A 26,123-nucleotide genomic window follows, 5' to 3' on the forward strand; every position below is an offset into this window, starting at 1 on the left:
GGAAAAAAAACACTAAACTAAACTAACATGGGCAATAATAACAGTTTGTAAGTATATGATAGTGTCAAAGAACTCCAGAACTCCATACCTGAACAAGAATAAGCAGAGAGAGGGTCTGGAAAAGGCCAAATTAATTCATATGAAAATGTCGAATGAACGGTCTCCAAGTTTCTTCAAATTTAATTGATGAGTCAAAAATAGCGCTTCTAATTTTTTCCAAACTCAGATAAGAAATAGTTTGAAAAAGCCACTGAGACGTGGTAGGAGGATTTACTTCTTTCCAATTTTGTAATATAGACCTTCTGGCCATTAATGTTACAAAAGCAATCATTCGTCTGATTGAAGGAGAAAACTGATTACCATCCTCATTTGGTATACCAAAAATTGCAGTAATAAAATGAGGTTGTAAATCGATGTTCCAAATTGAGGAAATGGTAACAAATATGTCCTTCCAATAGTTATGTAAAGTGGGACAAGACCAAAACATGTGGGTCAATGAAGCCACTTCTGAATGACATCTGTCACATTGAGGGTTAATATGAGAATAAAATCGAGCAAGTTTATCTTTAGACATATAAGCTCTATGTACAATTTTAAATTGTATTAAAGCATGTTTAGCACATATAGAAGAAGAATTAACCATTTGTAAAATTTTTTCCCATTTATCTGTTGATATATTGTATCGAAGTTCTTTTTCCCATTGTTGTTTAATTCTATCAGATATCTCTGGTTGTATCTTCATAATCATATTATAAATAAAAGCTACTAATCCCTTCTGACAAGGATTTAAGGTAAAAATCAAATCTGAGAAATCCGTTGAAGTTGAATTGGGAAAAGATGGTAAAACTTTATGTAAAAAATTTCTGATTTGTAAATATCTGAAAAAATTAGATTTAGGTAATTTAAATTTATTGGAAAGTTGGTCAAAAGACATCAAAGTACCTTCAAAAAAAAGATCACGAAAACATTTTATACCTTTCCTTTTCCATATGCTAAAAGCTTGATCTGTCAAGGAAGGTTTGAAAAAAAAATTAAATAAAATAGGGCTATCAAGAACAAAGTTTTTCAGAGTAAAAAATTTACGAAATTGAAACCAAATTCGTAATGTATGTTTGATAACAGGATTAGATATCTGGTTATTGAATTTAACTAAATCAGCAGGAAGAAAAGAACCAAGAACAGAGAATAGTGAATATCCCTTTACCTCATTGCATTCCAAATTTACCCACTGTGGACACAATGATGAGTCCAAATCTAATTTCCAATACGTTAGGTTACGAATATTATTCGCCCAATAGTAAAATCTAAAGTTAGGTAAAGCTAAACCAGGCTGAAAGACTCGTTGAGCTTTTATTGCATTTCCAGAGTCAGATACAGTGCTGTGCAAAAGTCTCAGGTACATAGACTGTATATAGGTAAAGAGCCTCAGACTCTGTACTGCTGCCGCAGAAATAAACAAACTTCTTCACAAATGTGAGTGATGATGAACCTGATTCTAATAAGGATCTCTACTGTGGACTGAGTCTCGGAAGAGGCGGGAGGATCATGGTTGTGAAAAGGGGAAAGGTAGTAGGAGGCACCAGGGAGACATTCTCTAATGGTCAATAATGGAATCAAATGACCATGTCTGATATCTCAGGGCTGGATCTTTTTGCGCCTACATCACCCCTCCACCCACCCACTGCCCCTGACACTCCTTCTCTGCCACCTGACCTACATCCCTCCCATGGTGCTCCACACTCGCCAAACCCAACATCCTTTGCTCCCACCAGATTTACAAACTTGCTCTCCGCTCCACGTTAACAAATACAGTACTGTGCAAAAGTCTTAGGCACCCTAGCTATGTATGTATATATATATATATGTGCTGTATGAATCTTAAACCGTAGTCACATTTTAAATTACGAGTCCTCACTCGTCTCAAGGGTAATACCCTTCTGCAAATAATGTCTTGTATGAATTGCTGTAACAGCCTTGAGGTTGGATCAAGATGCCGCAATCGGTTTCAGCAGCAGAAACCAGAACTGGGAATTAATCAGACAAGGAACAGCAGGCACGGGTTTGTTTTTTAATTTATCTGTGCTACATTCATCTTCCTTGCTTTGAACAAGTAGAGCTGGATCACACTGAGGGCTGGCAGGCAGGTCTGCACAGAATCACCAAGAGCGTTGCTCTTGTCAGTACATTACCAACTTCTGCCTTAGAGCACAGGCGCTTTGAATCCGCAGCGGCACCTGACATCCCGCTGTGTCCCACGACTGACCATGACCCTCACGGTGTTCTGTAACAACAGTTGCAAAAGATGCATTGGGGAAAATTAGTGTGAAATCATTGGATGAATTTAAGAGTAGCAAAAGGCAGAGTAGAATGCCATACCTTTAGTGCGGCGATGAAGAGGTATTTCTTAAGCCAGAAGGTGTGGGATCTGTGCAATTCTGCTGCAGGTGGCAGTGGAGGCCATGTCATTGGGTATTTTAAAGTGGCGGTTAATAATTTCTTGAATAGGCGTCAAAGGTCTCAGGAAGAAGGCAGGAGAATGTGGTTTAGAGGGAAAATAACACAGCTATGATTGAATTAATGAGCAGACTTTGTGGGCTGAATGGCCTAAATCTGCTCCCATGTTTTATGGTCTATTTGCTGGATGTAGTTTGTTAGCACTTACATCTGTACTGCAGCAAATGGAGAGTGTTTATTTTGTTGCCTTGGCAACTCAATGTGGCCTATAACTTCATGGTTGAGACAATATATTATATACAGTACTAGCTTCTTAGCATTCATATGTAAAACCTTTCCACTTAAAATGTCTAGAGTTCAGCCACACAACAGAATTTGCAAAGTGCCTTTGAGACTCCCACTGCAAGGTTGTTTTGCCCCGAGGCATTTCACACTATGCAGCAACTTTGCAAAACAAAGCCTGCATGTGGTCTAAGGGGTGGTCCTTGAGAGGCCACCTACATCGGACAATGTATGGCTGCAAAAAATCAGCAGCCTCTCTCAACCCCACTTTAAAGAACGCAGTTCGTATCACCGAGCAAGCACCACCCTTTGCCCTCAACTAATTGCCACCAACCCCCTCCCCATTACCACCTCTCAATTGCTGTTGCCCCCTCCGGCACCTTCTACCCTGTTATAAGACTATTGAATAGTTCCCCAGTATGATAAATAGGGCTCCTGATGTCTCTTAACTACCTTGTTATGATTTTGTACCATACTGTTTGCCTGTAGCTGTTACACTTTGCTCTACGTTGTTTTTGTTTTACCTTGTGTTTGGTGTATGAAGGGGTACAGATGGTGATCATCAGGTATAGGTCTATGGGATTAACCAGAGTAATACTTCGGTATGTGATGCACCATCAATAACTCACTCCGAGACATAAAGGCGAGATATTGGCTTTTATTGACTGGAAGAAGGAACCAGCAGTGAGTGACCATCATACTACATCCTGGAGACGAGGCCGAGCATCAGGCCTCGATCGCCTTTATACTGGGGTCTGTGGGAGGAGCCATGGTCAGTGGGAGGGGCCACAGGAGCAGTCAGCAGGGGGCGTGTCCAGACAGGTATATGTAGTTCACCACAGTATGAAGGGGTACAGAGGGTGATCATCAGGTATGGGTCTATGGGATTAACCAGAGTAATACTTCGGCATGGACTAGGTGGGCTCTGAGCTTTCACATCTTCTAACCTACCTATTACTTCCCTCGTGTCCCCTCCTCTTTCCCTTTCTTCTGTTGTCCACTCTCCTCCTATCAAATTATTTCTTCTTCAGCCTTTTCTCTTTCCCACCTACTTGGCTTCACCTATCATCTTCCAGTTTGCCTCATTTTCTTCCGCCCCCCCCCCCCACCCACCTTTTTATTCAGGCATCTTCCTTCCCCCTTCCTTCTCAGGCTACATCCACACTAGACCGGGTAATTTTGAAAACACCAGTTACACGTAAAAACGATAGGCATCCAGACTATGTGTTTTTAAAAATATCTCCATCCGCATTGAAACAGATATTTCAGCGAATCTCCTACTGCGCATGCGCAGGACACATCTACCGAAAACAAGCGACATGTTTGGTGTTGAATCTCGTCGTGCAAGTGCACATTTGTGCAGTTACAGACTAGAAAAACTTAAAAGACGGGCAGCTGTTGGCTCTCGCGCAGGAGGACTTAAAAGTTAAAAAAAAACAAATACTGGAGTGTATGGAGGCAACTGACAGGGAGTTCATGGACAGATTGACCCGGCTGACGATGAACATTGAAAAGCACATCTGCATCAGTGTTATCTTGTATTTGCATACAATGTTACATTAGGCTGTTACACATCTATTGTCAGAGAAGTACTTGCATAAATAGGTAAATCACCTTCATACTAACAAGGGCAAAACAGGGCAAAGTGAGTACAGTATACTTATTTATTCAGTAAGTTATGGGTCAAAGTATTTGGTGAGTACATTTCTAACTCTTCTGGCTTCAGTCTCATTGCTGTCTGTTTTGAAATTGTTAGGTTGCGTTCAAGAAAACAATGAAATGGCGCGCTGCTGTCTGACAGCATTTTCAGGTTTGTCTGGTTACCCCGTCCACACTGATCAAGTGCTTCTGAAAAGCTCCAGTTTCGGGGGATGAAAACGCTGTTTTAGTTTGGACAGAGGGTAAAACCGAAGAGAAAAAACTTCGGTTACGGGTTTATCCGGTGTAGTGTGGATGTAGCCTCAGTCCTGGAAGAAGGGTCTAGGCCCGAAACGTTGACTGTTTACTCTTTTCCACAGATGCTGGCTGACCTGCTGAATTCCTCCAGCATCTTGCGTGTGTTACCTCACCACGCCTGTGTGCTCCCACTTCACAGTTGTACCTTTCTTTCCTAGTCACCCACCATATCACTCTTCTACAGCCTCTGTGACAGAATCCCATTTTCTCCGGTAAGCTGCCCGTTTCTTTTGGCAGTGTATCGAGCTCCAATGATGCAGGGACCCCAAGACAGACCCAGCGTCAGGTGAAAGATTATGCAAAATTAATAGGAGCGTTCAAATGGTGCGTTTGCATTTTAATCCCTTTTGGCAAATTATCAGACTGGAGGCAGGTGCTGTATAGCTTCTGATTGTTTCAAATTCCTCTTGTGTTTTAATTAGACTCTAGATGACTCTGTGATTGTAATCCTTCACTTTATTGCAGTAGAAATTCGTGCTGCTGGCTAGTCCCCAAGAAAAAAACATCAGCCAGTCCAATCTCCTTTCATCTGATTCTACTTGTGGCCACCCTGACTCTCACGCAATTCTTGTTTACGTCCATCCTTGGGCTGTTGAATACTAGAATGCCTTCAAACAAGCCATCAAACCTTTAGTCTGATTCTGAGATTAAGGACAATGTCCCCTCTTCAAGAATGTGTGGGCGATGGACCAGAAGTATCTAAAAATGTGTAAGGCCTGTGTAGCAGACTTTTCAACCGCTTGTAGGAACATGCCCAGCAAATTCTAAATCCTTTGGGTGTTTTTGGCTCTGAATTATGCAGCCATGATATGCATCACTCATCGTTTGGATTGTGTTACTGTTAAAGGATTAAAATAAATGGATAATATCAGATTTTCTCTCCTTTGTTAAAGCAAAGAAACCTGCTCTTTGAGCTATTAGAATTCATGAACATTATCAAAAAATTGTTTCTTAAAGGATTACATTTGCCAAGTGCATTATCTTGCTTGTCAAAAATATCTTGAGGCACTTCATACAATGAATTACTCTAAAACACACTGACTTGTTTTGACAAACAAGGGTAGTCACTTTTTACCCAACATGTTTGCACAAGCTGAAATGAGATGAGCAATTAGTTACTCTTGAAAAAGCAGAGGGAAAAAAACTGCAGGTGCCCCAAATCCAAAATATAAACAGAAACTGCTAGAAGTAGTCATCAGATTAGGCGATATCTGTGGAGAAAGAAACAGAGATAATATCTTAGATTCGCCACCTTTCATCAGACCTGATAGTCTCTCTTATGTGGTGTCAGCTGAAGGGGGATTGTTGATGAGGATAGGAGGAGAAGTTCCAGCACTTCTTCAGAAACTGCTGGAGACACTCTCATTACCTCAGTCTACTCAACGTCCAAAGACATTTTAGCAATGTCACAACCTTTCAAATGCAGGATCATCCATGAATTTATTGAAGGATGGAGCAGGTTCGAAGGAAGGTGTGCTCAACTCCTGATTCTGGTTTACATGCCTCTAATACTAAGCTTACGTCCACACTACGCCGGATAAGTCCGTAACTGAAGCTTTTTCTCTTCGTCTTGACCCTCCGTCCACACTGAAACGGCGTTTTCCTCCCCGAAAATGGAGCTTTTCTAAAACACTCTCCAGAGTGTTGAAATCTGAAAACACAGATTAGCCGGGGTAGTGTGTGTGGGTTAACCAAAACTTTATAAAAACGCTGTCATGACATGCCAGAACAGATGATAGTGGCAGCACGGCATTTCTTAGTTGTCCTGAACGCAACCTCCAACACCACAACAACAATGGCGGTCGTCTTCAGGAGACTGTCCCTGAGCAGAATGTTACTGCAGCTTTGCAGTATGACAGAGCATTTCAACCCCCCACACAACTTAACAACTTCAGAACAGACGGCAACGAGACTAAAGCCAGAAGAGTTAGAAATGTACTCACCAAATAATTGACCCATAAATTACTGAATAAATAATTATAATCACTTTGCCCTGTTTTCTGTACTTGCTTGTATGAAGGTGGTTTACCTATTTATGCAAGTACTTCTCTGACAATAGATGAGTTACAGCCTGCTGTAACATTGTATGGAAATACAAGATAACACTGATGCAGGCATATTTTATACATTTAACAAGGTGCTTTATTAATGTATTGCTTGTGCAAACATTCAATAGATGCAATTATCACAAAGTGTCATTTTTAAGTAGTAGTTTATGTTTGGCATAGACATGAAAATGTTAAGGCCAAAAAATGAAAATTGTAAGTTTCACTTTTACTGAGGTAAAAATAAAATCACTTCTGCCAGTAACTAGTTTTATTGCACATGATAAATACAGCAAAATATTACAGAAAGATATGGCAAAAGTAAAGGCAAACAAATGAGGTAACAGCAGATTGCACTTTTGCCCTGTTACAAGCCTTATTGTATTTTTGCATTTTCCACTCCCCCTCCTACTTTCAAATCTCTTACTATCTTTCCTTTCAGTTAGTCTTGACGGAGGGTCTTGGCCCGAATCGTCGACAGCGCTTCTCCTTATAGATGCTGCCTGGCCTGTTGTGTTCCACCAACATTTTGTGTATGTTGCTTATTGCATTTAGTTGTAGCTGTCGTTCCTTTCATTGGTAAAGAGACTATGGGTGTAGGAAATGTTTCCAGTACTGTCCATGAACTCCCTGTCATTGCCTCCATACGCTCCATTATTTGTTTTTTTTTAGTTTTAAGTCCTCCTACACGAGAGCCAACAGTTGTCCGTCATTTGGCAATTACCTTTTAAGTTTTTCTAGTCTGTAACTGGACAACCGCGCATCAAGTCTTTCACTGTGAGATACGACACCAAACCTGTCGCTTGTTTTCTGTAGATGTGTCCTGCGCATGCCCAGTAGGAGGAGATTCGTCCAAATACCCGCTTTAATGTGGACGGAGGTATTTTCAAAAACGCCTGGTGTGGACGCCTATCATTTTTACGTGAAACTGGTGTTTTCAAATTTATCTGGTCTAGTGTGGACGAAGTCTAAATTACATGCCCAAGGCTCCTAACTTAATCCATACCAGCTTTGCTATTGTAATACTTTCTTCCATTCAGGAATTGCATAGCCTAAGGCTGGACAGCGTACAATTTTGTGCACTGAGTCATAGGGTGTGTGTGAGAGGCACAGCAGAATGGAGGGAAAACAGCAATATCTGATATATCTTACATTTACTGACCGGGATTGTTTGTGGAGATAAAGATATTCATGCGTTTCACAAAGTAAGGGTGAGCTACCAGGAATGAGAGTCCGACAGAAATAGGGGATGGCAGGGAGGAAGTTTCAAACTTTAATTTGAATAAAAACATAGTTTGAAGGTGCAGAGAGAATATGAAGTGGAGGGATTTTGGAGAGGGCTATTCTAACTCAACCTAACTGCTGATTTGTAGTTCAATGTCTACTGAAGCCTGGTTTATATCTCTGTCCCTCAATGTTCAGGTGTCAATGTTTATAACTTGCATTCACTTTCTTTTTACAGACACAGCATGGTCCTTTTGAAACTGGTGTGGCTGCCCCTGGTTCCAGTGATACTAATTCACAGTATCACACTGAAATGGTATACCTAAAGCCACAAGTACCCATGTAAGTACCAATGACACATTTGTGTATAGTATTCTTGAGCTGTGTCAAGCTTATTGAACCTCTGATTTGTCCATACCAGTAACAGTAATGACATGTTCCACTTGGTTTACATTGTACTTTAAACTTGTAAGGTCCACAAGATGTTAGCAATTAATAATTAAGGTGGTGGGTATCACTGTTGTTGGTGGTGAACCTGATAATTATCGGATATCATCTCTTCTTCTGCCCCCCCAGAAACTCAGGTCAAAACTAATCCATGATACGTTTTGTAGCAGGAATTAGTTCATTTAGAACACAGGGCTGTGATATTGTGCAGCAGAGTGATCAACGTGGAGGTATTTGCCACCACACCTCTCAAAGATCTGGGCACTGGGAGGAAATTGGAACGTGGGGAACTTTAAGAAACAAGATGGTGCCTAGCTCCCTTTATTCCCACTCTTTGCCTCTTGCCAGTCAGCCACTGCTTCATCCATGCTAGAATCTTTCCTGTAATAACATGGGCTTGTAGCTTGTTAAGCAGCCTCATGTGTGCCACCTTGTCAAAAGCCTTCTGAAAATCCAAGTGCACAACCGATTCACCTTTGTCTATCCTGTTTGTTATTTCTTCAAAGAATTCCAACTGATTTGTCAGGCAAGTTTTTCCCTTGAGAAACCATGCTGACTGTAGCCTATTTTATCATGTGCTTCCAAGTGTTACAACACCACGTCCTTAACAGTTGACTCCAATATCTGCTGAGGTCAGACTAACTGGTCTAGAATTTCCTTTCTTCTGCCTCTTCCCTTTCTTGAAGGATGGAGTGACATTTGCAATTTTCCAGTCTTCCAGAACCATTCCAGAATCTAGTGATTCTTGAAAGATCATAACTAACGCTTCCACAATCTCTTCAGCCACCTCTTTCAGAACCCTGGGGTGCACACCATCTGTTCTAGGTGACTTATCTACCTTTAGACCTTTCAGTTTCCCAAGAACCTTCTCCCTAGTAATGGTAATTTCACACACTTCATGACCACTGATGCCTGCAACTTCCACCATACTGCTGATGTCTTCCACAGTGAAGACTGATGCAAAATTCTATTCAGTTCATCCACCATTTCCATGTCCCCCAATGCGACCTCTCCAGCATTATTTTCTAGCAGTCCAATACCCACTCTTGCCTCTGTTTTACACTTTATGTATCTGAAGGAACTTTTGGTATCCTCTTTAATATTATTAGCTAGCTTACTTCCAGCGTGAATGACAGCAGCTACCCTCAATGGTCAGTTGTGGGATAATCACTCAGGATAGGGGTGGAGAGAGGTGTGAGGTCCCATTTGATGTTTCAAGACACTTGTAGCATTGAACACCCATGTGAGACATTATTTTGATCTCATTCTTAATCAGGAGAGCAGAAGACACTGAAGCACGGAAGGATGAAATATTTCACTTGTATGGGAAGCCTCCGGATGGATGGATTAGGGGGATGACTGTGCAGATAAGCAAAACTGAGAGCCTACCCAGTAATTACACTGTGCCTATTAGCAGGTAATTAATAAATCTCTTGTGGTTCTTAGTGCAGATGGAATTTATGATTAACAGGTTGTAAAGCAGTTTTAAGGCCAGTAAAGTTAACCTTCAGTGAGAAAATAGTAACCTGTAGCGGTGTGCTACACGCAGCGCTAAAATTATGACACGGAGTCGGTAACTGCAGTCGAAGGAAAGAACTTTATTCAAAATCTTCAGCCTCACTTTTAAGCCTCCCTCAACCTGCCCCCCATGGCACAGAGGCTCCAAAGCTCTGTGCTCGCAAACCCCCGTAGGCTATCTAATTGTGAGTCGGTTCGGATGTGCCAGGAAATGGGTCGCCACAAACCTATATTTATTTTTTAAACAGATTCCCCCGTTTTTTGGTACACGTCCATTTTAGGCTGGCCGTACTACTTGCAGCACAAAAGCAATTGTGCTTTTTATAGTCAGCAGTAATTGTCTCTGGCCCTGTTCCAATAGCAGAAGGAAGCCCAGCAATTCAGTCTATTACACTGAAACTAATCATTAATTTGCTCAGTCCGTCATCATTCTTCCTACACACAGGCCAGACATGCAAGAGAGGTGAAGATCTAATTTGTTGTCATGACTAATATATCCCACTCCTCCGGTAATGTTTCAGCAAGGGAACAGAAGCAGCTCCAAGGAAATCTCTTTTTAAACCTTCAAGAGGCCAACATCTTACATGATATATTACCTATTTAAAAAGGGCTCTTCCTTGATTGTCACTAATAATCCACACCAACGTCTCAAGGTCAGGTGAATCAGCCATGCTTTCTGAATATAAACATTAAAACTAGGCTGCAAGAAGTCAAATAAAAACACATTACACTGGAGTCTCAGAGATAATCTTACAAAGCACTCTTTGCGTTGGTGAGCTTAAAGTCTCTGATTTTTATTGGGAGACTTAATTTGGGTATTTAAATCGATGATAAAACAAAAAAAAAGTCATTTGATGATACACCTGATTCTGATTCTAACCTGGTGAAATTACTAACCACAAGAGATTCTGCAACACACACAAAATGCTGGATGAACTCAGCAGGTCAGGCAGCATCTATGGAAATGGTATAAACTATTTACATTTCAGGCTGAGTCTCTTCATCAGGACTGAAAAGGAAGGGGACACAAGCCAGAATAAAGAGGTGGGGAGGAGGGGAAGGAGTACAAGCTGGTGGGTGTTAGGTGAAGTCAGGTGGGGGGAAGGTGGGTGGGTGGGGGAGAGCGAATAAAGTAAGAAGCTGGGAGGTGATAGGCTGCAGAAGAAGGAATCTGATAGGAGAGGACAGTGGACTACGGCAGAAATGGAAGGAGAAATTATTGGCTAGACTTCGTACCTTAGGGATCCTTGCCTCTCTGGCTGTTTGCTCAACAGCATTCTGTCAGCTCAGGAGGAAGGGAGGGAGTTGTGGAGATGTCTCTACTAACCAGGAGGCATTTAGGGACGGAGGTAATAGTCGGACATTGTGGCAGAGTGATAACTACCAGGGATGCTAAAGTTTTCCTTAAAGGATTAAAGGGGGAACTCCTGCTTCACCAGGCCAACAAAAAATACTTACAGCATTCTTTGCTGGAGAGGCACAGTACTGTAGTGGCTGGTGTAATGCTGTTACAGTGCTAGTGACTCCGGCTCAGTTCTGCCGCTATCTATAAAGAGTTTGTACTTTCTCCCTGTGATTGTGTAGGATTCCTTCAGGTGTTCTGATTTCCTTCTGCATTCCAAAGACTTGCAGGCTAGTAGGTGAACTAGTCACATGGGTGTAATTGGGTGACATGATCATGTTGGGCCGAATGGCACTGTTATCCTGCTAAATGAAGAAAAACGTAACAATACTGAAAAGGGATTCCCTTTCACCTCTGCGTTTCACAGTATGTTGGAGACCATTGAAATGGCAGTGACTTTTAAACAAGTGTGCAAAGGTCTGATTTTCATAACTTAGTAGAAACTCTCCAACTGGAATCAACAACATCCATGAAATCAGGATCAGATACAGATTTATTATCTTTGATATACAGTACTGTGCCAAAGTCATTGGCTAATATATACAGCTAGGGTGTCCTAAGAATTTTGCACAGTACTGTATTTGTCAACGTGGAGCAGAGAGCGAGTTTGTGCGTCTGGCGGGAGCAGAGGATGTTGGGAATGGTGAGGGTGGAGCCCACGTGAGGAGTGTGGGAAAGGCGGCAGAGAAGGAGTGCTGGGGGCGGCGGGGTGGCCCGAATGCAGACGCACCCTGAGACACCAGGCGAGGTCATTTGATTCCAAACAATTGGTTTATCGATCATTACAGAATGTCTCTCTGCTGCTTCCCGCTCCCTCCCCTATCCTTCCGCTTTTCCCAGCCATGATTCCCTGTCCCTGCCCCCTCCCTACTCCCAGTCAACAATAGAGACCTATATCAGAATCAAGTTTATCATCACTCACGTGTCATGAAATGTGTTATTTTTTGCGGCAGCAGTACAGAGCAATACATAAAATTACTACACTACTGTGCAAAAGTCTTAGGCACCCTAGTGATATATATGTGCCCAAGACTTTTGCACAGTATTGTATGTTGTAAAATTTGTCAATTAGTGGCAGCAGTACAGTGCAAAACATTAAAAAAAGATACAGTTGCGCTGCCATCAGAAATAAATAATAGTGGAAAAGAGGATTCTTGAGGTAGTGTTCGTGAAACTGATTAGTGTAACTCAATGAGACATTGGACATACAATTCCCTTTAAGTGCTGAATCAAACACAGAAAATGCTGGAGTTACTCAGCAGGTCAGGAAGCATTCTGGAAGGAGAAATTGAGTAAAATTTTCATGCCAATGGACCTCCCTCACCCCCCTCCCCACACTAATATGCCAATGTTTGTTAGACCTGTGTTTTTGATCTTCTTGTGCCTAACACAGGAAGTAATGTCAGAGATATGGTATTGTAAATGGACTGATCGAGCTGTGTTGTTTTTGCAGAAACTCATCTGCGCTCACAGAGGGGAAAGGCTCCAATGGCCTGCCAGCCTCTACAATCACTCAAGAAAGGGGAGCAGCAACCGACACCACCTTGAACTCGCAAGCAAGCCCTAATGGCAGACGGGTTGCAGTAACATCACCTCCTGTTGCCTCAGGGGGTACAATAGCACGGCGTATCTATGGGACTAGTTACAGGGGTAAGTTACGAACACGGATGCATACAGTGAACTCTGAAAGGGTCTAACAGTACAGCTAAGCACTGCACCTGTTCTGACTGAAACGTAATCCAGGGCCGCGGAGCACCCAGGCATTTCCTGAGAATTGTATACGTTTTCTCCCACATTATCTAAATGAGTTTTTTCCCCCTTTGTGTCAGTGAGAGAGAAAACGCAGCAGGACTAAAATATGCAAACAGTGAAATTGTTGAGATTTTTTTCTAAGTAGTAATGGATCCAACGATCCCACCTGGATGTGGCAGACATTCTTCCCAAGTGCATCTATTGAAATGGGCCCCATGCAATGAAAATTACAGCTCTGTTTTGTACTATGATTGCAAGAGTTTGGGGAATGTACATCCATTAAAGGACAATAACTAGCTTCTCAGCTATTATTGGAATACCAGTTAATGCATGGGTCTGAGCCAGTGTTTATCCCTCTCGGTCAATATTACTGAAACAAAGGATCACACTGCTAATTGGAATCTTCTTGTGTACCAATTGGCTATATAGAGTTATGGAGAGCTACAGCACAGAAACAGATCCTTTGGCCCATCTAGTCCAGGCCGAACTGTTTTTCCGCCTGATCCAGTTGACCTGCATCTGTACCAAAGCACTCCGTACTGCTCTCATCCATGTACTTATTGAAAATTCTCGCATGCTGCTCGTTCCACACAGCACCCTCCACTGATTCAAGAAGCTCCCCCACAGGTTCTCCCTAAATATTTAACGTTTCACCCCAAACCTGTGACCCCTATGTCTAGTCTTGCCTGACCTCAGTGGAAAACGTCTGCTATCCATACCCCATTTAGTCTATCAAATCTCCCCTCCTTCTCCTATGCTGTATGGAGTAGAGGCCTAACCCATTCAATTTTCCTTGTAACTCAGGTCCTCAAGTCCCAACAACATGCTTGTTAATTTTCCGCCATTACAACACACTTAAACCTAACTTTGTGATGGGATGTTGTGAGTTAGCATGGAAATGCCTGCCTTAGAACAAAGGCCAGTACAGTTCAGAAACAGGCCCTTCAGCCCAGGATATCTATGCCAAACATAATGCCAAATTAAACTCATCCCTTTTAGACAATAGGTGCAGAAGTAGACCATTCAGCCCTTCAAGCCTGCACCGCAATTCTGAGATTATGGCTGATCATCTACTATCAATACCCAGTTCCTGCCTTGTCCCCATATCCCTTGATTCCCCTATCCATAAGATACCTATCTAACTCCTTCTTGAAAGCATCCAGAGAATTGGCCTCCAATGCCTTCCGAGGCAGTGCATTCCAGACCCCCACAACTCTCTGGGAGAAGAAGTTTTTCCTTAACTCTGTCCTAAATGACCTACCCCTTATTCTAAAACCATGCCCTCTGGTACTGGACTCTCCCAGCATCTGGAACATATTTCCTGCCTCTATCTTGTCCACTCCCTTAATAATCTTATATGTTGCAACCAGATCCCCTCTCAATCTCCTTAATTCTAGCATGTACAAGCCCAGTCTCTCTAACCCAGGAATGGGAAAACTACGGCCCGCGTGCCATATGCGGCCCGTTAAGCTTTTTAATCCGGCCCGCAGAACTTGATGAAATTATATTAATAAACCTTGTTAACGTTTTTTCCCCGCAATTCTGGCGTTTTCCCAATAGATGACGCACTCTATATACATTGACCTTTGTTGAGGTGCAGCGTATTACTCCACATTTGCGCTTTACTCTTTGTTCGGCTCGACTTATTTGTGTGAACAGGCGTTCAGCGTCATGAACATCAACAAAGCCAGCCACAGATCCAAGTTAACTGACCAACACCTCAGATCCATCCTGAGAATCGCCACAACAAAACTAAATCCAGACTTTGATGCGCTGGCTAAAAAGGGAGACCAACAACACTGTTCCCACTGAAATTAAAAATAAGTTTCTTCGTTGTGTTATGTAAAAATGCATTTGAAAATATTTTTTTCAATAAGCCTTACATGTTACATGTCATTTCTGTTAAGTGATGGACATGAGTAGTGCGCAGGTGCACGTACGTTCTCAAAATAAAAAATGCGCTCCAGATCAAATAACGCGCTCCGCATACTGGCGCGCTGACACTGTTCTGTTTTTGTGCTGGTCGTTGTTGAGTTTTGGCACAGGGGACAATTGAATAAGAAGGACCAGGACAAGTAGACCTGCATCTCCTACCGTTTTTGAAATAAAGACAGTCAGGAGGAGAGTGATGCTGATAATATCCTGAAGGATAACAGAATTTTCAGTGCTTTAAAATAATAACTGTTACTATTAAAAAAAGCTGTATTTTATTCATTTAATTTTCAGTGTTTTAAAAGTCATTTCAATAAATAACTAAATACCATGGGACTTCAAAGACAGATATTTTGTTGAAATGCATTTGTTCATTTTCAATTGAAATTAAAGCACATGTTTTCTACATATCCCATGATATTTTATTTTCTCTTATGAGGTGTATTACCAAAACACTCCGTCCATCTGCTCCTGGTCCGGCCCCCCTGTCAAATTTTAGAACCGGCCCACAAGTCAAAAAGTTTACCCACCCCTGCTCTAACCTCTCTGCATAAGACAGTCCGGACATCCCAGGAATTAACCTTGTGAATCGACGCTGCACTTCCTCTACAGCCAGGATGTCCTTCCTTAACCCTGGAGACCAAAACTGTACACAATACTTCAGGTGTGGTCTCACCAGGGCCCTGTACAAATGCAAAAGGATTTCCTTTTGCTTGCACACAACTCATATTCTTCCAGTCACTGCGTCATCCTGTGGCTTTTAGTGGTCACTATCGCCAAGTGGCCTTTACCAATACCACTGGCAGCACACTCCAGTCATTTAACATTCATTGTGTAAAAATACTTGCCCCATGTATTTCCTTTAAATTTTTCCTGTCATAACTTAAAGCTGTGCCCTCTGGGATTTGATATTTCTATCCTGGGGAGAAGCTTTACCCTATCTATGCCTCATATTATTTTATACATTTCTATCAGGCCTTCAGGGTCTTAGGAAAAAATAACTCGGCTCCAAGCAGTGTCCTGGTAAACCTCTTCTGCACTCTCTCTGTATAAGGGGGAGGCCAAAACTACATGCAATACTCTAAGTGCGGCCTATAGGTTCAACATGATTTCCTTACTCTTATACTCAGTGCCCTGGCTATTAAAGGCAAGCATGCCGCTCGCCTTCTTTACCACCCTAACTGCCTGTGCAGTCACTTTCAGGAGCTATAGGCTTGGATCTCAAGGTCCCTCTGTACATCAGTGCTGTGTGTGTTGCCCTTACATTTGACCTCCCAAAGAGAAGTTCCTGACAATTGCCAGGATTAAACTTCCATCTGCCATTTCTCCACCCAGATCAGTAACTGGTCTACATTCTGCTATATCCTTTGACAGATTGTCCACATCTTCGCCAATTTTTACTGGAATTGCAGACAGTTCTCAGCTTTCATCAGTCAGTTTGAGAATTGCTTGCAATAATATAATTTGATTGTTGCTGCTCCTGTGGCTGAGGCATAAAATTTACAGCAATTTCAATTGTTGCATTATTTCTTGATCCTTCAGCGAATGCGCATCGTCCAACACTTGCAGTTCCGCCGGTACAGAGTCAGAGCACGAATGGCAGGTGTGTTCCAGCTGTTGTCATACAAGCCCAGCCTTTCGCATCCCACCAGCTTGCGCAGGCCGTCACTGCCCGTATAGGCCGTCCGAGTACAGCAGTGAGGTCAGGCAGGCCGAGCCTGCCCATCCGGCCCATGGTCAACACTGCCTCAACAGCTCCTCCCAGTGGCAAAGCGTCAGCAGCACAAGTCCAGGACACTTCCAGCTGTACCACTGCAGGTTGGGGCAGTGCACCAGTGTCAAATTTTACACCGTCACAATGTAAAGATGAGGACAGAAGCAGCCTGAGCAAGGTGGGTTTTATTAGTGCCATCATGGATAGGGATAAATAAAAAAGAGAGAAATTGACCCATGTTTCCGGGAGTCTTTAAGGCGTAGGAAAGGAATTAAATGAGATAATTCATGGACAATCTAAATTTATTATCAAAGTATATATACAGTCGGCCCTCCTTATCCGTGAGTTCCGCATGTGTGAACTCAATCAACCGCGAATCGAGAAAACCCGGAAGTGCTCTTCCAGCACTTGTTGTTTGAGCATGTACGGACTTTTTCGTCTTGTCATAATTCCCTAAACAATGCAGTATAACAACTATTTTACATAGCGTTTACATTGTATTAGGTGTTATAAGTAATCTTGAGATGATTTAAAGTATACAGGAGATGTGCATAGGTTACCGTGGATCGGGATGAAAAAACATCGGAAGTTCTCTAATTATGTAAATTGGAACAGGTACATCTGGTATTATTTAGTGTCCCAGTTAGTCAAACGTTTGTCTTAGTATATAGTGTATATTTTACCTTTATATGCATATAAAACTTAAGAACATATGTTTCAGCGCCGGGCTCGGGAAGTTCCCAAGTTCGATCCAGTGACAGACCACTTTTGAGCGCATTCTCCATCCATGCCTGCTTGATGTGGAGGATCAAAAACCCAAAACCCCAAAACACAATAATTAAATCACTGCGTTGCTTAGTAATAAATGTAGCTTTCATCAGGGCAGGGCCTTTCTCACTTTATCCTTTAAAATTGTTCCGATCGATGTAGCCTAATGCTTTTCCAATGACCGATGGCGTTTCACCTCTTTCTGATCGTGATTATTTTCATGAACAGAAACACTGCGGATTCAGAGCTCCGCCGCCAGGTCCTAATGTCCACCGCACTGAGACAGGTTAAATGAGGTCTGGGGTTCCGCTGGGTCCTAAGGTCCACCACATTGGGACAGGTTGAAAAGGGACTTGAGCATCTGCGTTTTTTGGTATCCACGAGGGGTCCCGGAATCAATCCCTCGTGGATAAGAAGGGCCGACTGTACTAGATACAACCCTGAGATTCTTCTCCTTACAGGCAGCCACAAAACAAGGACAGCCAATAAAACCTATAAAAGGAGGACCATCAGACACCCAATGCACAAAAAAAAACAAAAACAATTAATGCAAACTGTTAGTACAATAAAAGTAAGCAAATGACATTCAGAACTGAAGTTCACAGAAGTGGGTCCACAGCCACAAGGCCAGTTATCAATGCATTCCAGGTTGTTATATTCAGTCAGTAACCTGGAATTAAAGATAATTAGTCATAATTAGAAATGAGCATGAAACAAAACTACCAGGATATCATAAAAAGTTTGAATATTCTGCAGTTCATATTCTCTGTATTACTTGTTTATTTTTTATATATGATTTGTCCGATTTGCCTTCTTTTGCACATTAGATTGTGTGTGTGTGTGTGTGTGTGTATTCTATGGTGTTTTTTTTTGTTCTGAGGGTGCCTGCAAGAAGATGAATATCAAAGTTGTTGTGATATTCATACAGTACTTTGATAATAAATTCACTTTGAATTTAACAGCAGAAAATACTGAAAAAATACCTGAAGGTCAAGCTGCAACTATAGAGAAAGGAAAACAATGAGTTAACATTATAATAAAGTGATCTTAAGTCAAAGATTAGCTAGAAAACCCTGGCACAGACAGGAAAGTTTTATTGAGGTTAGTCAGCATTGAGTCTTAAAGTGGTAGCATGCTGAGGTGGATGGTGAGATGCTCTTCCTTAAGCATACAATGAGTTCCATTGGAAGAGTAGAAGATTGGGAAAACAATGGAGGATTAAAGTGGCAGATGACTGGAAGGTCAGGGTCATCACTATGTCTGCAGTGTAGAGAAGACTGATGGCCATTGACTAAGTTAGTAGTTGAAGAGAGTTGCTGCTTCATGACTTTCCAGAAGTGACTGAGATAACCCAAATATATGAATCACATGGACCTTGTCACTGCATAAGAAATACATCATTTTAAATGAGATAATTAGCTTCAGCTGTATGACAGATGGATTCTTTCTTTGTATCACGATGCAGTCTTGCAATGAATCTCATTTATTGTTTCTTTTTCTCTCAGGCTCAGACTGGCCTCGGAACGTCTGTGCCTCAGTGTGCAGCTTCATCCACGAGACCTAAATTTCAGGCTGCCACCAAGTCGGTAAAGCCGGAACAGGTCACGGAGGAACCAGTTTTACAAGAAATCCTGGCCCCCGTCGTTTCTCACAGCAGAGCTGGTTCATGCCCAACAGGAACTGAGGAGAAGGTTCAGACGGTACACAAAAAAACCGGCTCCTGGGATTCTTGTTATCGTTGTACCCCTCCATCTCCCCTGCACAGCTCTGCTGTGGAAGAATATCCAATTTCATCACAAACTCATTCAATGTGCTTCAATAGGTAACAAGATTTCTGAGAGTGATGGTAATGAAAAGAAGGGGAGTAATTTTATTAATGTCAAGGGAAGTAGAAATATAAAATTACACCAATACCCTCTGACAGATATGTTCCCACTCACTATTGGAAGGTGAGGTCGTTCAGTGCAAAATTAGTTTTGGATTAACTGTTGTATTTTATGATGTCAGAATATTGGCAGAGTGGAAGCGAGGGAAGCTGTTTAGCTCATCTTTATAGAAAAATGATTTTATTCCCCATTACATCATGCAGCTGGCTCACGATCAGCTCCACAATGTTATCTTGACATGAATAACTACATAAGTACACATCCCTGTCCCATTGGAAAAATAAATGCCATGCCTAGAATGTGAAAATGGACTAAAATTAAGTCATCCGCTGGGACATAAAAAGGTAATTTCCCTCTCCTCTCATCCTTTACCAACTTTTGTCATTGATCAGATTAACCATGTAGCTTTATGATTGGAAACATAACATTTTGCCAGAAGATTCAAGTAAGCTCCGCCCTGCAGTCTGTACTGAATGATTTGCGCACTAAGTTGAAACTGCAGGAACCTATTACAGTCGTGATTACAAAGGCCACCGGATGAGTAAATTATGCAAATTAGTGTGTGTTGAAGGAGATGACGTCTGTTTATTATAGCAGCAGAAATCTTTTGCAGTGTTATCCTGTGAAGAGGAAGTCAGGATTCATCAATTTTCACTTAAACTGTTGCACTGCACCTTAAGTTGGAATGGATCCTGAGGTCTTGATCTTACTCAGAAGAATTTTGTTTTTGGAACAGTTTCTTCCCCTCTGCCATCAGATTTCTGAACCCATGAACTCTACCTCATTATTCCTTATTACTTTGTGCTATTTATTTATTTTTTATGTCTGTGCACTGTAGTGCTACTGCAAAACAACACATTTCACATCATAAGAGTCAGTGATAATAAAATAATTCTGGTTCTCATGTCAATTACCTTAAATCCATATATCATTGTTATCGTGCCAATTCCTCCTTAAAAGCCTTCAAGGCTTTGAACACCATTATTAAATTTCCCTATAATTTTCTGTATCTCTTTAGCAATCTTCTTAACTGTCAAGCCATCCTCAACATCTGCATCTACAACACAAGAAATTCTGCAGGTGCTGCAAATCCAGAGTAACACACTCACATACACACAAAATACTGGAGGAACTCAACAGGTCAGGCAGCATCTATGGAAAGGAATGAAAATTCAACGTTTCAGGCTGAGATCCTTCATCGAGACTTCCTCGGCCCAAAATGTCGATTATTATTCCTTTCCATAGATGCTGCCTGACCAGCTGAGTTCCTCCAGCATTTTGTGTGTGTTAATCTGCATCTACAATATCTTTAAAAATATTTGATTTAGTTCATACTCTTCTTGTTTTCCAACCAAGATGAATCATTTCACACTTCTGTGTTTAACTTCGTCAATCTTCTGTCTGCCTATTTAAACAGTTTCATCTGAATTTCCTGAAACCTGTTACTATTCTACACACTGTTTACTGCACTTCTGATAAGCTCATCATTATCACATTTATCCTTCCTGTGAGCAAAAGCTGGCTCTCTGAAGGTAATGCCTTCACTTCAAAACAGGGTATATCAGCCATAAAATGTCTTGGCACATTCTCAGTTCATGAACAAGTCTATATAAATGCAAGTCTTGTATTACTCTTAGTAAGAACATTGCATAAGAAATATGACCAATTCTAAGCTTTTATGGCCAATTGAGCCTGTTCAAGCATGAACTAGATCACAAGTAGTCTTTGGTTTCAACTTTTCCTATCGTATTATGAAACTCTTCTATTCCCTTAGCATCCAAAACACCTATTCAATATATTCAAACACAGAAAATATAGTTTTTTTTGAGGTGAGGATTCCAAAAATTCATAACTTGCTGAATTTACTTCAGAAGCTAACATAATGCTTCTTTTAATTTCTTGCTGTACCTGCATGTGTTTCATGAATAATTCCCAATATATCGCTGAATCTTCACAGGTGACTCTCTTTTAAAATAAAAGCCTCCAAAGATAACAATTGGGAGCAGAACTAGGCTACAAGTGTTCTTAACCCTGTTCCTCCATTTCATAAGAATATGGCTGCTCTAAATGTAACATTAATTACGTATTAAATGGGAATCTTTCACCTCGTTGCATTGTGGGTACCTGTCTACCTCTGCTTTAAAAATACCTACTATGCTTCTGCCACAGTTTGAGGAAGGGTGTTGCACAAACTCACAACCCTTTGGGAATGAAAAATCCACCTCCTCTCTGTCTTATTTTTAAACATTTACCCCAGTTCTAAAATCTTGTACATTCACTCTCTCAAGATCCCTTGGGGTCTTATGTTTCAATTAATTCAAACGTTATTCTTTTAAACTCCAGCAGATCCAAGTCTATCCTCACCAACCATCCTCTTGCAAACTGCCTTTCTGAAATTTAGGGTGTGTTTTCCAAAATGCTTCCCTCACATTAACATATTTATTTAAATAAGGATAACATCCCTACTTTTGTATTCAATTCCATTAGCAATAAGCAATAAAATTCTTTTAGCAGATGAGTAGAAGAACTATGTTAAAACCTGCTGCAAAATGTGCACTAGGACAAGCAGTTTGCTCTGTATCTTGCAATCTCTCAATTTTAGAAATGGGCTTCTTTGTTATTTTTCCTATCAATTTTCATATTATAGTCTAATTTTTTGGCTGCTACCTTACCCTATCTATATCCAGATATAGCCTCCTTGTGTCCTCCCCATGGCGTATAATCCAACCTTTCTTTACGGCATGAACAGAAGTAGCAACCACATCTCTGGTACCTTCATCCAAGTCATTAATAGAAGACCATAAGACATAGGAGCAGCATTTAACCATTCAACCCATCAAGTCTGCTCCATCATTCAGACATCCCTGATTTATCTTTCCTCTCAAATTCATACTTGTACCTTCTCCCCATAACCTTTCATGCCCTTAACAATCAAGAACCTATCAATCCTCACTTTAATATACCCAATGACTTGCCCTCCACAGCCACCTGTGGCATGAATTCCACAGATTTGGTACCCTCCGGCTAAAGAAATTCCTCCTCATCTCTTTTCTAAAGGGACAGTTTTCTATTCTGAGGCTGTGCCCTCTGGTTCTAGACCCTCCCAGCATAGGAAACATCCTCTCCCAATCCACTTTGTCTAAGCCTTTCACTATTCTGTATGTTTCAATAAGGTCCCCCCTCATTCACCTAAACTCCTGTGAGTATAAGCTCAGAGACATCGCACACCCCTCATACACTAATTCTTTCATTTTTGGGTTTATTCTTGTAAGCATCTTCTGGACCTCTCTAATGCCCATACATCCTTTCTTAAATCTGGTGCCCAAAAGAACTTAATATCGATTGTTGATCAGCAGTGCATCAATGGTTATATCTTGCTAAGTAGAGGATGATCCATTTCTGCTTCCTCCCTGATTCTATCTTCAACCCATAGTAATGTGTTACCCTGTATATCATAAACACAAAAGATTCAGTAGATGCTGGAAATCTAGAGCAACACTCACAAAATGATGGAAGAACTCAGCAGGTCAAACAACATCTATGGAGAGGAATACACAGTTGATGTTTTGGGCTGAGACCCTTCATTAAGGGTGTTGGCTTCTTCTATCTTGAACTTTCATTTTTCACAATAACGTTTGGTTTGGCGCTTTATCAAATGCCTTCTGGAAATCTACATACAGTACATTCACTGGTTGCCCTTCAGCCACTTCTGTGCCTTTTTCGATTTTTTAAACAAAGTGGATAATTTAACATTGTCCTACATTATAGTGCAACTTTCATTTTCTGGCCCATTTATTTAATCTATTGATTATGTTTGCAGAACTTTTATGATCCCCTAACTCTCTCATAGTTTGCTCTTCCACGTTACTTTATTTCATCAGTGAGTTTAGAGATATCACCTAGATATGTCAGACTTTGTTTCCTCATCAGTGTCACTCAGTGAATATTGAAGCCTAACTACTGATTCTTTCTGTAAGCAGCTACCTAAATGAGTTTCCACCTTAAACAAAAACAGCATAGTATTTATTTTGTTTTCCCTTATAAATAATTTCGAGATCCACATTAAGAAGGGAGAGGAATGTAAAAGAGAAGACACAGGAAGACTTTTTGACAACATCCAGAACTCAGTAAAACTGTGTGGTGGTCAGACAAGCCAGCTGCTTGAGAAGGGAAAGGGGTTCCTTTGGGACAGAACAAAGTTTAAAGTCAACTACATATCTGCTGCCTTCTCCTCACTACCCCTTTGCTTTTTCTTCCCACAGATGCCGAGCCGTCCTTTCTTATCCAGCGCAAGAGGAGGTGGAGCTCAGTTTGGAGCAGGGTGACATTGTCCTAGTGCACAGAAAGCGTCAGGATGGCTGGTTCCAAGGGACATGCACAGAGAGTGGGAAGACAGGCCTTTTCCCAGGAAGCTTTGTAGAAAGTTTAAAGTGAGGTTGAAATTTGAAAATTGCTTGGAATTGAAAGGAGGTGGTATCATCCCAATAAGGCAGCTTGGCCCAAACACTGTGTATGGTTATGTTGCCAATATGAGTCTTCACACACAATGCACTTAAACACATGTAGCAATCTATAGGCACTGGGAAGGATCATAATTAATTATTCTCCAACTTGACACCTTGCACAGTAGTAGTACCTGGAGCCAATTTCACCTACATTACCTCCCAAAAAGATAACAGCCCTCTTTCAGTCACAACATCAGAACTCCCTTTTTTTTCCCCAAGGTTCATGCACTGTTGAGTGCAGCTTTAACAGTATAATAATCCTCTTTGTAAGGCTGAATTTGGAAGTCATTCAGTAAGTGTTAGATAGGTAATACCTGTTATGACAGTCGTTTGTTACTTGATAAATTAAGATGATGTGTTTATATTGAGCACTTATTGAGCTATCTGTGTGATAGCAGTGTTTATTGAAGGGAATGGTATCTCTAACATCATTTGTGGAAAAGATATACTGTATTCCAGCTATTATAGATATCCTTTTTAATTATTACTTTTAGTCATTTAGCCATTTTTCTTTTGCACTAGACTTACTCCATTCTATAAAAAATGACTTTCTAGTCCAAACCAAAATGAACTAAAGGTCAGACATTATTTAGCAAAATTCATAAGGTTTAACTGTATTAAATTTTAAAAGATAACCTGGCTGTATATATTTAACCTGGGAAAGACTTTATCCATTTTCATTAACTTCTGAAAGAAGGTGAGGGACAGCTAATCATCAGGAAAGTCCTGTCAGAATGCAAGTTCTTGAGATAGGTCCTTAAAATACTCCTAAGTTTGTGAGAGGAAAAGGAAGTACATTCTATCACAGGTTTGATTTCTACCTTGTAGATGAGTAACACTCAAGATGAGGCTCTGAATGCAAGGAATCAAGGCAGACGGTGTTTAAGGTTTAATGATCAGCAAATAAAATTTCCTTTCATTGACAAATTAAAGTCAGAACAAACTGCAAAACAGTTCAGGCATTGTAAAATTCCATTTCAAATTAATTGGTTACGAAGTTGTGAGGTAAATTGAGATTGAAGATGTTTGAAAGGTCTCCATTTCTGCGGTGCAGCAGTAAAGTGATTGATTAGGTATGAAAGAGGAGGAAAGGAGTTTTCCTTAGAAAGAATTACAAGTATTTTCAGTACAGAAAAAGTTGTTTGGGCCAACAGGTTCATATCAGTTCCACACAGAGCACTTCCTACCCCACTAAATCTCTCTCACACACACATTTGTCAAACTTCTTATTGTGTGTGTTTATTTTGTCTCTACTCTTACTGCTAGTGGTGAATCTGGCATTTCAGCTATTTCCCAGTTTGCCTGGCATTTCTCAATGATTATATTAGTGACTCAATTTATAATCGTTAGTTCTGTTCACTTCCACAAGTAGAAATGGGCTCTACACCTACCTAACCAAATTCTCAAATCTTAAAAACCTTGATCGGGCTACCCCTTTTTTCTATAGAACCACATCTTTTTCTTACTGGTTATTAAATCTTTTTACACCTTCTGCAAAATCTGAATGCTTTCTGTAATTCTGTGATTAGAACCACTTAGTACTTCTAGTAACATTCAAAATAATTTATCCTAATTTCTATAGCTTTCAGTTCCATCCCTTTGGACATTAACCTCAATGTTCTGTTTTGCTTTTCTTCTTGTAGGTTTATTAACCTACATGCTACTTTTATATCTGTCCTTTCAAATTCCTGTTTCCTCACCCATTGAAATTGGTTGAAACACCCATTTAAGCTTTTCAAATTCAGTTAGTTATATCCTTTGAAGTATTTTGGTGCATTTTTAGTACATTGGAAATGTTAGGTAAATGTAAACTATCAGAATTGTCATTTATTTTGGAGCAGAGGGAATTGTCACAGTGACCTGCACAAGATTACATGAGTCAGATAGATGCAGAATGAACATAATAGAATAAAACATTTTCTTCCCAACAATTGAAGGAAAAATTACCCTCAGTACCTGGAAGAAATGGGTTTAACCAACTCATCTTCCTTCATTCTGCACTTTCTAACTGGTATCACAAAATGTTTGAGTAAAGGTTGGGCTGGAACATAGAGAGAAGTAATTTTAATTATTATATCATCTGTACATTTTTGCCCATCTGTACAGTTTGTCAGTAATATTTGTAAAATGGCTGGGTGAACATTCTGATCAAAGTTAAGATCGAAGTCTGGGACTTTTCCACTGTATGAATAACTACTTTCTTATTAGTACTCAATCTGCTCCTCTAAAGGAAGTGGC

General features: G+C 40.8%; 1 protein-coding gene across 1 annotated transcript in view; it reads left to right on the plus strand.

Annotated features, from left to right (window-relative positions):
- The window catches only part of LOC132405186 (E3 ubiquitin-protein ligase SH3RF1-like), an 87,418-nt gene extending 63,381 nt beyond the window's left edge, over positions 1-24,037 (plus strand). The window contains exons 8-13 of the mRNA XM_059989881.1: positions 8,200-8,303; positions 9,685-9,825; positions 12,782-12,978; positions 16,555-16,904; positions 19,000-19,316; positions 23,643-24,037. Coding sequence (XP_059845864.1) covers positions 8,200-8,303; positions 9,685-9,825; positions 12,782-12,978; positions 16,555-16,904; positions 19,000-19,316; positions 23,643-23,814 — 1,281 coding nt within the window. The 3' untranslated portion in view covers positions 23,815-24,037. The remainder of the gene's footprint in view (positions 1-8,199; positions 8,304-9,684; positions 9,826-12,781; positions 12,979-16,554; positions 16,905-18,999; positions 19,317-23,642) is intronic.
- The last annotated feature ends 2,086 nt before the right edge of the window (positions 24,038-26,123 follow it).

The sequence above is a fragment of the Hypanus sabinus genome, chromosome 15 (genome assembly GCF_030144855.1).
Source record: "Hypanus sabinus isolate sHypSab1 chromosome 15, sHypSab1.hap1, whole genome shotgun sequence".
NCBI classification, from domain to species: Eukaryota; Metazoa; Chordata; class Chondrichthyes; order Myliobatiformes; family Dasyatidae; genus Hypanus; species Hypanus sabinus.